Source organism: Nyctibius grandis, chromosome 6 (genome assembly GCF_013368605.1).
Source record: "Nyctibius grandis isolate bNycGra1 chromosome 6, bNycGra1.pri, whole genome shotgun sequence".
NCBI classification, from domain to species: Eukaryota; Metazoa; Chordata; class Aves; order Nyctibiiformes; family Nyctibiidae; genus Nyctibius; species Nyctibius grandis.
This window is the reverse complement of record NC_090663.1, coordinates 54329982-54342430: the sequence shown is the minus strand read 5'-3', so window position 1 is coordinate 54342430 and position 12449 is coordinate 54329982. Positions and strand designations below refer to the sequence as shown.

Here is a 12449-nt window from a genome sequence, read left to right as displayed (position 1 = left end):
AGAATGCGCATTTCAGTTTTGAGCAACAAAGTGTAGTTTTAAACACCTGAGGAAAGATGCTCTGAATTCTGTTATCCACATAGAGCGTGGGAGAATTCAGTCATTTCACGCACACTCATCTTAAGATCTGGCAAGGTACACTAAGAAGAGAGCTGAAGATTCTCATGTGTTCTCATGTGTGTTCAAGAAAAGTTCCTGATAGTGGAAAACAAACTAATTCAGGGAGCTTCAAAACATTCTGGGCTTCAATAAACTGGCATAGATCACTGGAGCACACCAATTAACAATAACTGAATGTAAGGGCCATGGAAAGAGAGTAGCTGCTCCTTTAACAGCAGCTGGTCGAAGGAGCCATAAACAAGAACATACAGGGACAAACCTGCCTGACACATGGTAAGGGAGGTAGTGATGAGAACAAACCTGGTCGGTGGCACTAATTGGTAAGAACATGTGGAGTGTGAGAAAGTTTATTTTTTCAGCTGGGAGGATAAGGAAAGGGAGGGAAACAAACACAGAGAGACATAAAACCTGATAATTAGTGTTAACAAAGGCAATAACCAGAAACAAACCTGGTCAGTCATACCAGGCGATGGCACATCAAGAAACTGCAGCTACCCAGGACTTTGCAACTGATAAAGATGCAAACCTGAGGGTTTATTTTTTCAGGCAGTCATAGCATGAACTAAAAATTTTTTTATTGGATTGGTGCTTAGAAATCACATTCTGGTTTATGCAGACTGAAGTTAATTTCATCTTACCTCAGTAGTTAGTGAATATAATGCAGAAACAAACAAAATAATAGATTTATAGAGCTCAAACTTAGCAACTACTATGATTAACTCATTTAACTTTGTGTACTTTATAGGCAAAAGCTTACATGCTAAAAACTGTGTGAAGCCGATACAACCATGTTTGCTCAAAAACACATCACCTAAGGAAAATCCATCTGTGGTTTAAATGCTTCAAGCAACAGAGAGACTCCACCAAATCCATTATGATGTTTTTCCCATGACTAATTATATTCACTGCTAAAAATGAGCACCTTATTTCTAATGTGAATGTATCAACATGCAGCTTTTAAGTATTCCCTCTTGGTTTTTTCTGTTAGATAAAAAAGGGGTTTTTATCATATTGGTTACGTAAAAAATCATGAATCAATTAAACACTGACATATCAAGGTATGTAGTGAATAATGTCAGGCAAAATGAAAAAGAAATATATTTTTTCCAGACAGAATATATACACATGATTATCACTTGATACAATGAGCTAAGTAGTAACCCAGCATCTGAGTCATCAAAATCTACCCATCACCTTTAGTATGCACTCAGGTTGTAAAGGAATAATCAAAACCAGCTTTGATTTGTCTTGAGAACTGATTCTCAGCAACCTTGTGTAAGTATGTTTATGCAATGTAAATGTAGAACATAATTAGATTTGTGCTTCCCAGTCATGCTTATATAAGGAAGATGATTTTTTTTCCTCCATCTCCAACCTATGAGCTCTCTTTGTAGATGTGCACATGGCTACAACCAAGCAACTTCTTGGAGAATCAGCACCTCTAATGCCATCACATGGGTTACTTTGAGAAACTTACTGCTGTTAAAGAAATAAAGTATTTAAAGGCAAAGATAAATTCACGTGCAGGTTGCTTAATTAGATGGTAACTTTTTACATTTATGACTGACTTAGGTACGGTACAACAAGTAACCACTAAACGTAGTTACTGGTGGATACTTGGCTGGTATAGAGCCGGTTGCCAGTCTGAGCCAGACTTCTTGACCATAATTTAACTCTAATAAAGCATTTCCAGTAATTGCTCTGTCAGTGTACTTGTTACTATTAATATTTTCAGCCTGAAAAGTGAGTTTGTCTATTCCATCAATGACCAGATAGCCAGAGGCACGTGGACTAAATGATTCAATAGTATATTCAAAAACATAGACCCCCAGATACGGAACATGGAACTTCCCGGTTGCTGGGGCAAACGAAGCTCCGTAGTTGACATCCAGATTGTTAAATCTGATGGGTCCTGGAGTCATCATTCCATACGTATGAGAGGCAAAAAAAGCCACCATAGGTGCATATCTGTATGATCCCTTTGAAAAGTCTGGAAAGGAATAAAGAACAATTTCAAGTAATGTTACATTGCAGAAAGGCAACTCGGACCAGCCAGAAAAGCAAAAGCAGCTTTTCTGAAGTCACATCATCCAGTAGCTTGAACAACCGAAACACAGTATTTCTGCATAAACACAGAGTTTTTCTGTATTGTATAAAAAGTAATTTTCTTCACTATTAGTGCAAGATGTATCCACAAAAGAATAATTTTAGAAACAGCAAGGGAACTTTATGTTTGTCTATACTATGTTATCATTAGGGGAGCTGCTATTTTTCTTTTCTTTCTCCCTACCCGCCCCCCTCCCCTGAAGTTTTTCCCACCCCAGGTTCTCTTTCATTGTTCATCTGCGTATGCTGAAGCCAAGAATTTTCTCCACAAATCTTAGACAAATGCTGAAGAGGTTTAGCACTCCTGATGTTAAATGAGAGAATAAAAGTACATGTTTTTCTCTTCAAGCTGAGCCTGCACACTATGATTCCCTGCCACTGTACAAATGATTTTATTCACTATTCATATGCTGTCATGAGTGAGAATCAGCCAAATGGCTGCTGAAAGATGCATAAAATTCACATTCCATTCTTGACTGAATAAGCACAGTTTCCACTTCTCTTTTTTTGAAATATCTTTCAAGGGCTGCATCCTTTGCTCATGAAAATCAGCAGAATGCCCAAAATGAGTCCTTGAGGCCATAGTCCCACACATCATGGTAGCTGTTGGTATTTATAGAGCATTTACGGCCGTGCTGAAGCTAGTAGTCCCCAGTGATGTGATTTTAACTCCCCCTTCGAATTCCATGATATCATGTACATCTACTGCACACCCTCCCACTCTGCACAATTCAGCAGGGAGCTTTCCAGTTATTATGACTGGTCCCAGCCCAATTTAATCCCATCCTCTGGTCATATTAAATAAAGAGATTATGAGTCACTCACGGGTATTGATGTCTTCAGCACCAAAACACAGGACACTACTACTTGAGTTGGCACTCATTGAAGCAAAATGTGAGAGCTTTGACCAGCAAATGCCCTCCAATTATGCCCTGGGGCAGAGGCCCTTGCTGCTAGCATATTGCACTACTAAATTCTTTACTTGCCGACACTCAGAGAATTGTCGTTCACCAGCTTCGTACTGCAGTTGACTCCTCCAAAGGGGTGGCGACAAGCGCAAATAAAGCTCTGTCTGTCGTTGATACAGGTTCCTCCATTCTGGCATGGGGAACTGACACAAGCTGAATACTGCCCTGTGACAGAGAGGGAGGAAAACCAACAACCTTAGTTGCAATGTCATTACAGTGACACTTCCCAAGTTTTCAGTACTTTGGAAAGCCTCTTTGTCAATTCACAAAGCCAGTGGAATTTCTGCTGAGGTTCTGTGTGAAGGCCAACTTCAGATCCTGTCCAGGCTGTTCAGACTCTTTGCTAGTCCAGCCTCCCTCTTTGTCTGAACATAGCATACCCTAAGCTAGTCTCCAAGATATTCAGTTACCTATAAATGCTGAGTTCTGCTTGTCTCAGAGGGTCAAGTACATGTAATAAGATGAAAGATATTACAAATCTAACTTCTTTAGAGCATCTCACTCAACAAACATTATGAGAACCATCAAAAGATTGGGATATCTGAACAGCTGTGATTGCACAGTCCAAGAGACCCCTGTCAACAAACACCAACCTTTCCTTGCTCATTTCTTCCCTCCTATCCTCCTTAATTTAATGACCTCCCTCCCTACAATGTAAGTTTAAAGCCAGCAAAGCCTGGCTACAGCCAAGCATTAGGAAATTCTCCTTCTGCTGTTCCCTACACAAGTCTTTCCATAATAATCTAAGGCAGGGTGGCCCTACAGATGGTCCTCAGTACAGATTCAGTCTGGAGGATATTCATTCCCATAGGCAGATGGAGGAGCTAAGAATCTGTCCCTCCTTGCCACAGCCTGACACAGAGACCTGCAGTCCACCCAGCACCAGCTGCTCACTTCCCTCTTCCAGCTGGTGATAGTGGCAGTGGACTTTTTGTGCTGAGCACCACACAGCTGGCTCAGCCTCCTTCTCACCTTCCTGGATGGTAGCCCTCAAACACTACAGCAAACGAAGACACAAGTGAAAATCAGTCAGTCTTCAATCATGTGATTAAAGAAACATGTTGGATGAGCTAATTAATCTTTACTAAGAATGGGAGCTGAGAGGCTTGGAGCTGACCATACTGCAGGAGCCCTTCAGAAACAAACAGCAAAACTTGGAAGAGACAGTACTGACATATCCAATTTTATTTCCTCCTTTTGTTGAAACAAAAGAAGTAGTTATTATCCCGTTGGTTCAAGCAAATCTGTGCTTTGGTTTGGTTCACTAGTTCAGGCACAGAAGGCTTCTCCTTGAGCATACCAGAACACAGATTATGTACTGCTGGTGTACAGGTTGGACTGTCCTGTCTATGACATTACTCACCCAGATGTGTCACAACCATTGCAGGAGAGTCTGGCTACTGGTGATGAAAGACCTTAAATGCTATCCAAACCACTTCCAGTACTTGTCCTTGCCCATAAATAACTCATTTTCAGAATATCTACCAAGATTGCTGTAAAGGTTTTGTATTGCAAGCAACACAAATTATACCAAACAGGTGGTTTTACAGAGCACCCTCACTGAGGATGTCCTTGCCTCTCCTCCTGACTATGTATGAGCTGGCCACATCATGCCCAGCTGACACGGAGAAATTGGTCAGTCCAGCGCTGCTGAGCCCTGAGACAGTAACTACTGCGTGTAACTGTATAATGTGTTGTCATAGCAGTTTGGCGGGGAAGAACATTCAAGCCACATTAAAAATCAAATATTGCTATGAAAAATTCTGAACACAAAGCATTCCCAAGCGATACATTTTTCTTTTCCCTTGCTTTGGTCAAATAAAAGTCAGATGTTTTAGAAAATGAAGCTTTTGCTTGCCAGGAACTACCAGCAGAGCTCTGGAAAGAGAACTCCACACAGTCCCGTGATGGTAAATCTGGATTGGTAGGTGGAAACTGAAAAAGCCTTTCATAAAAGGGTCTGCTTATTGCCAGGGAAATGTTGAACTGAACTTTCATACAGATATTTCAGTAAAGCCCATAGTTATCTTCAGATTCCCATCCAGCTGTTTCACACACTGCTGCATTAAGACAAATTATTTCCGTGAGAAATTCTAGTTCAGTTAGCAGAATGGTAAAGCACATTGTATGGTGCCACTTGAATTTGCACTGATGGAGCATATAGACTTAAAAACATCAACAGCAATTCTTTTCACAGAAAATAACATCCATCCCGTAATGCCTGAAATAAAGCAATTTAGGACTGTCACGACTGGGGTCACAGCACAGGCAACTGGACATAAGGAAATAATGTTTTTCTTCTCAGATAATAGTTTTGCTGTGCACTTAATTGTAGTTATTTTTCACTCATATTTACAAAGCATCCACAACAATTCACTCACATTTACCAAGCATCCACATATTTACCAAGTGTGAGAGGAAAGCAGAAAAGGAAGGAAAACAGCTGATTGTGCTGACTGTATCATATTCCCAAAATACAAAAGCCTTGTGTAAGAGCACAGCAGCCTCTCTGCTAATTGGCCTCTGCTTATCATAAAAAAGAAGTAACTCCAAGAAACAGGAAAAGATCACAAAAAGGAAATTATAATGAGATTGAGACTAGCGTTTTAACAGTCTGCTGAGGGATGATTTTGCCTGAACTTAACCTTGGAGTTAAATGAAATTCAGACATAGCTTTACCTACACTAAATTAACCCTCCAGGTGCAGCATTGCTTAACAGCAGCTGGGAGCCTGCTCCATTTGCTAGAACTAGGAGAAGCTGTGAAGAGGTTTGAGTCAACAGGATTTTCAGAGTAAGAGGCAAATGCCCTAGATCTCCACTGAGCAGGTAATCTCTGTGTAACTTCTATGTGGTCTTATAATAGCACGGTTTTGCTGTCATTGCTGGCGGACGCTGCCCCCCTCCCAGTATTTTCTTTTTGCTGCTGAAGAGCATCCTGAGACACTATGTCCGTATTCTCTGCTTGAAGTAAAGATGCCAAGAGGTTCAGATTAGGAATGGATTTCCTACTATAGCACATATCCTATTTTTAATTAATCTTTCACAATTTAGTAGTGTAGATGAGTAAAAGAGAGAGACTTCATAAATGAAATTAAAGGCTTAAATTGCAGCTATTAATAGCAGAGAATAAACTGAATGCAGTTGCTATTTACACTCAGTACGGCAGGAGTGAGGAGAGCCAGTTAATGCTGGGTTTTGCTGCTCTTCAGGATGGCAAGCAGCCAGAAGCTCTTTTGGGAAATAGACTGCTAATGCTGTACAAGCAAATCTTCAAACACATAATGAAGCTCTGTCAGTATCTACTGGGGTGTTGTTTAGAAGCAAATCAAATATTTAGCAATTTAATGGTCTCCTTATAGAAAGAAGTGACTCCAGTGGTTCAATTTGAAAATGTCTGAACAGGAAGTAATTTACCAACATTTTCCTCAATATTTAGTTATCAGTAACTGTCTCTTGGGAATCCCTGGGAGACTGGAAGAAGCCTGTGAATCTACTAAACCACCCTGCTCGCACAGGGTCAGACTGGTTGTCAGTCTAAAATTATTAATCACCTCTGGCTTAGCGGTTTCAGCCTGACAGTGATAAAAGCAATGAGCAACCCCAGTAGGCTAGATGCTAGGAGTGCCAGGGAGCAGCAGGAGAGGGGCAGCCCCACCAAGGCCGGCAGCCAGGAACTGAGGGTAACAGCAGTGCTGGTGCCTCACCTAGAGAAGTGACAAGCAGAGCATGGCAGGCTGATCATTGTAACCACGGTTAATTACAGCCCAGCATGACTCAAAAAGCCTGGGATTTCTGACTCGAACAGGGATCCCAGGCCCATGGGCAGGGCGCGCAACGTAGGGGCTAGGTCAGGATGCCCAGGGCAATTAAGGCTATTGGTGCACTGGGGGCCCTGACAGGGAATGCAAGTGTAAGTGCTGTGTAGGGTGTTCATGGTGCACAAAAAGCACAAAGATTCACCCACAGTGCTCCTGGGCAAAAAGTAAGGAGGAGAGGTGCCTCAGCTGAGCTCTCCAGTTTTGGGTGGGGGCAGATTGTCAAGACTGATCTGAGCTACTTAAACTCTGACAACTGTGCTTCTCTGTTAAGCAGAGGTATCTAATACTTCCAGCATGATGATTTCAGGATCACTAAATTAAAAACAACAAAACAGTTTCATCTACCTGTTTTTTATTCACCCCAGGTTGCCATTACAGTTAGTATCAGGTAAAGTGTTAGATTTTTTGTCTCTCATATGGGTATTACAGCCTCTAGCTGACATAAACCTTTTCTTTTGTTCATTCCACAACATGGGAGGTCTCCAAACCTGTATGTTCCTGCATATGTAATACAAACTCACATTGTTTCCCGTTGATTTCAAATTACTACTGAGGAAAGTATTACCTCAGGGCCAAATCCTTAACACATTAAAGCCAATGAAAATCCCAGTCTGTTATAGTAGGATATTGAACATGTTGGAATCAATGAAAATTGTCATTCACCTCTTTCTAGAATTTTATTCTAATCTTTTTGAATTGAAAAAGACGATCTAAGATCGAATACATTTTATAATTAGCCAATTATGCCTCAGGGTTTCTTCTAGAAACTTTATAATAGAGTTGGCACGTATCTCTGGATGGCCTCCTGGAACTTAGAGAGAAAAATCTTTCCTGTAGAAGTAAAAGCTACCCATGCAGATGATGGATACTTGTTAATTTGGATAATGGTCATACTTCTTTAACTTACAGAAATGTAACATATAACTTTGCTAGGCATGAAATATCATGGAATGCAAAAGCTCATTACTGATGGAAAAGCCTGCATAAACATTGCTCTGTAGAAACCTTGCTCAGAAATAGAGCTTTTCAACACCTGCAAAGGTCTGCACTTTCTGTAAGAGCAAGCATACATGCAATGTTATCAAGTAAGCTATTTGTTAAAATTCAGCATGAGATAAATAATAAATAGGAAAGACATTAATTCATTAATGTGGAGTAAAAACCAGAGAAGGTGGCAGCTTCTCGTGCTCCAGGCAGGTAGCACTAGTAACATCTTCCAACAAAGTAGAAGACTCAGCAAAGATCAAAGGCATCACATCTCATTTTCCCTTAGTTTTAATTGTCAACAAGAGTTTTGAATTTCCATCCTGTGCTGTGGCAGGAACAGGCATAAACCAGAAATGACTGAGAAAGAATTGCCATTTTTAGTCAAAATAATCAAATTACTTTGTAGTAAGAACTTGGCAAATCTCGGTGCATTTTTAAGTGTGACTGCCTGTTGGAACAGCTGTGTGTCCTCTCTAAATGAAAAGATAACCAAGGACTGAAGTCCTTCAGTGGGGATGGCTTTCAGCAGAAGCCAAGCTACTCATGGGATTGAGGCTTTGAAAAGGACCCTTTCCATTGGTTATTGAAAAGTGCTGTACCTAGGACAGGAGGAGATGAAGGATGGAGAGGGGGAAAGGGAAGGAAGAAGTGTGGAGAGGGAGAGGGAAAGGGAGATTGCCCATGGTCTTAGCACATGAACAAGAGTGGTAGCTCTTACTACCCCTACATCTGCTTACAATAGGGACCAAACATTGTTTCAGAAATGTTCATAAGTTTAAGAATGCTTTACAGTAAAGATTTAGATCTGCATCTTCTAAAGTATCTGGACATCTATCTGTCATTTAGGAACCTGTTTCACTTATTGTAAGGTGAATTAGAGTCCTCGGAAGATTTCTAGTCACTTAACCGCTTTTCATTTTCTATATTTTCCCAGAAATGATATTTCCATAAAATATTAGCTTGTGCTATTGATTTTCACTCAAGTCTGATGCCAAAAGTCATAACTCAGAGTTTGTATTTCTGTGAATTCATTTATATGAATTCATTTCATATGATGACATTTGAATTTAAGTTCAGAAGCAAATCACACTCAAAATGTCCTTTTTAAGAATGGCAGCTCCTACTCAGATGAGCTGTTCTCCAGGTGGGCTTGAGTCAAAGCTACTTTATTGTCTGGGCTCCTGATTCTGCAACAACACACTGTTGTACTTGTAACTGCACTAATAATCTCAACGAAGTACTGAAGCGTCTGGCAAAAGCCTCATTAGAGTTATTTGGTGTATTCACTTGCTTCAGATTTTTGATACTTTTCATCCCCACTGACACTGCAAAGTACTGATGCAATCCCAGATTTCTGTCCCAGTTTGCATGTGTTTTTTTTTTACTGAAACTGCTAATTGAGATGCAGACACAAAATTCTTGCAGTTTAGATTTTGTCTAAATTGTCAGTTACGTTTGAAAGGTGAGGTTCTCAGCTGAGTGTGTGTGCATGCACATATATCTTAAACTGATGAGATGTGAATTTATTAAGGAAAATTAAATGGAGATTCTAGATGCCTTAGTGCAGAGTCTCTTCATAAGAAAATTAAATTCTGTTGTAAGCAAGAGACTAGAGTAACCTCAGGTTCCTCTGAAACACTCTTTATGGCAGTCTTTGGACTTTTTTATTCATCCTCAGTCAAGTTCTTTCATCTCAGTTCATCACAATGGTTACATAAGACTTTATTACAAAGACCCTAATTTTTAGTAGAGTAAAATGCATTACCTGAATCTACAGTATTATCTGTGTTTCTCTGACTTCGGCTTGCCAGGCTTATGGTGACATTTGCTGCCCCTTTTTTTCCTGGAGTTGGTTTCTTTATAACTGGTTTCACCTGTTTCTGAAGTTTGGTGATGTTGTTCATGGCACTTGCCACCGATGTGTCAACATGCTGCGTTAAATTTGTCAAGATAGTTCCTGCTTTTATTTCAAGCACAGATTCAATGAGCTCTTTGAAGCCTCTCTGCAGCAGGGGAATGTCTGGCTGAGCAAGTTTAATTAGCACAGGTATACTCGCATTCACTTTTTGGATGCTGCTGTTGGTATCCTGACATAGGGCCCAGGCCTCATGAGCAGTCTTGTTCAGAAGTGGAATGCTGTTTGAGAAGCGGATTGACTTGGCTTCCAGGGCCTTGATCCTGGAACTCAGTGTCTGGAGCTGAAGTGAGACCCCTTGTTCTTTCTCTGTTGAAGCAGCTTTGTTTTTTTTCAGTGAGACACAGTTTGCCAAAAACTTGGAAATTTTTGACTCCACACTCAGAAGGCGAACCTCATGGTCCTTTGATTCCTCCACAGAGTCAAATAGTTTTTCTTCCAGGCGGCTGATATCTTGTTGTTGACTGTCCAGTTTTGACGATGTTTCATTTAAAATATAGAAAAATCTTCTGAAATTGTGGAGGATACTTTTGTCAGACTCCTCATATGGAAGATCAGACAGGGATGGAGCTACTTGTGAAGGGAATTCATACTTCTTGCCAATGAGCAATGTCCAGAGGGATTCATTCAGCTGTTGGAACTGGGGAATGAAAGCCAGGAGGCTGTCCAGTTTCTCAGCTCTGCCACAGCAGACTTCAGTCTCATTTCTTAGAGCACGTAGCATATCTTTCAGTACAAAGTTATCTTGAATAGAATCAATAGCGCTGTTTATTACAATCATGGTCTTGTTTAATCCATCTTCTATTTCCATGGAACATTCATTAACACGACTCTCAAACAGTTCCTGATAAGCCTGAGATTCATTTTTAAGTCCTTCCTGAGTTTTGGAAAGCTCCTTAATTGCAGAACTCATTCTGTTAATGACACTCGTGAGGTTTTCAAGCTTCTCATTGATTGCTTCAGCTTGGATTTGTTGTTCGTACTCTGAAGTCAGACTAAAGGGTACCCCCTGTTCAATCAAGGGTTGCAGGATCTCCATGTCATAGCACAAATCATTAATTTGCTCACTCATTTTGTCCATCTTATTGTCCAATGGAAGGACCAGGTCAGAGAGACTTTTGTTTAGGACAAGCACATTCTCTTGTATTGCTGCCATCTGTGTTTGGAAATCCCTTCTGCTCTCTGACAACATGGCATCACAGACTCCCAGAACAGAGTCTCTCTGAATTTCCAGTGTGACACTGAGATTGCTGATCTTGCTATCCTGGACTCTTAAGTCATCATAGATTTGCAGCACCATCATGCCTTGTTTCTTTACTTTCTCATGCAGTGTGAACATGTACTCTGTAACATTGTACTCTGTGACTTTATCTGCGGAAGGGATGTTTTGGCTTGAAGACTGTTCAGCTGATAACAGTTGTTCATAAGCATCTTTCATTTCAGTAAGAGTCCTATTTAAAGATTCATAATAAATGACACTTCTTGACTGTTGATGCTCCAAGTTCTCTTCCAAGGATTTCTGCTTTTCCTGTAAAGCTTTCATAGGTTTGTCACAAGTGACAGTCATTTCCTCTTTCATCTGCACCATATGACTTTTTAGGTCCACAATGTCAAGCTTTGTTGCCCCACTGTCTTTCTCCTGAGCAAATTTTTGTTGGGTTTTATTCAGATGCTTGACTAAATCTTTTGTATTTTCAAGATCATCTGACAAACTAGACACAGTCTTGAAAATTTGAGCCATGCTCTCTTGCATTTCAACTTGAAATACTTTAAATTGTTCTCTGACAATGTCTTTGACTAATTCATTAATACTTCTGGATTTGAGACCTTTAGGAAAAAGGAGAAATATGGAAACAATCAAACCAATTGTGTTAGCAACATCTAAGTTTTTTCCACAATATGAGTGAACACAGTGGTGTACAGAAGTGAAACACACACATCCCTGCCCCAATCTACCCACCCACAGAGCAAATTTTAAAGCTGAGGAATGTAGAGGATGGCTAATAGTGTTTGAAGACTCCTCCCTGTTTCCACTCAAATCAATGGGAGTTTTGCTATTATTTTGAAAGGGCAAACTCAGACTCTTCATATGTGGTATCAACTTTGATCTAGCTAAGCTGTTTCTGAGCACTGAAATGAGGACATCTGTGTGCTTTTGTGGCTTGCTCATAAGAAAATGATGTGTCCGTTCTTCACAGAGAAAGTAAGGAAAACATACCTGCTTTATCAACATTGTGGTCAAGAAGTGAAAGCAGAGATTATTACCTTCCTATTGTATTGTATGTGGTAGGTGATCATATAACACACTATAGTGAGAAAGAAGCAGAATAAAAAGAATAGCCTTCTTGAATATCTGAAGTTAGTACCATGACAACTGCTGGGAAAAGCAGACATTTTAAATGTACAAACCTTTAGTTGGTCTTGCATACTACAACTTTTTAAATAGCTCCTAGGAATACTAATCCTTTTCAGGTGAACATGTGGGAATTCTGCTCCTGTGAATAACATCAAAATATGTCTCCTGTATTGCCTT

At 40.2% G+C, this 12449-nt stretch overlaps 1 protein-coding gene across 1 annotated transcript in view; it reads right to left on the bottom strand.

Moving 5' to 3' along the window:
- Positions 1-487: 487 nt before the first annotated feature.
- Positions 488-12449, bottom strand: part of MMRN1 (multimerin 1) — a 49455-nt gene continuing 37493 nt past the window's right edge. Inside the window, exons 6-8 of the mRNA XM_068403669.1 lie at positions 9767-11743; positions 3213-3359; positions 488-2110 (exon numbers count right to left, since the gene is read on the bottom strand). Coding sequence (XP_068259770.1) covers positions 1689-2110; positions 3213-3359; positions 9767-11743 — 2546 coding nt within the window. The 3' untranslated portion in view covers positions 488-1688. The remainder of the gene's footprint in view (positions 2111-3212; positions 3360-9766; positions 11744-12449) is intronic.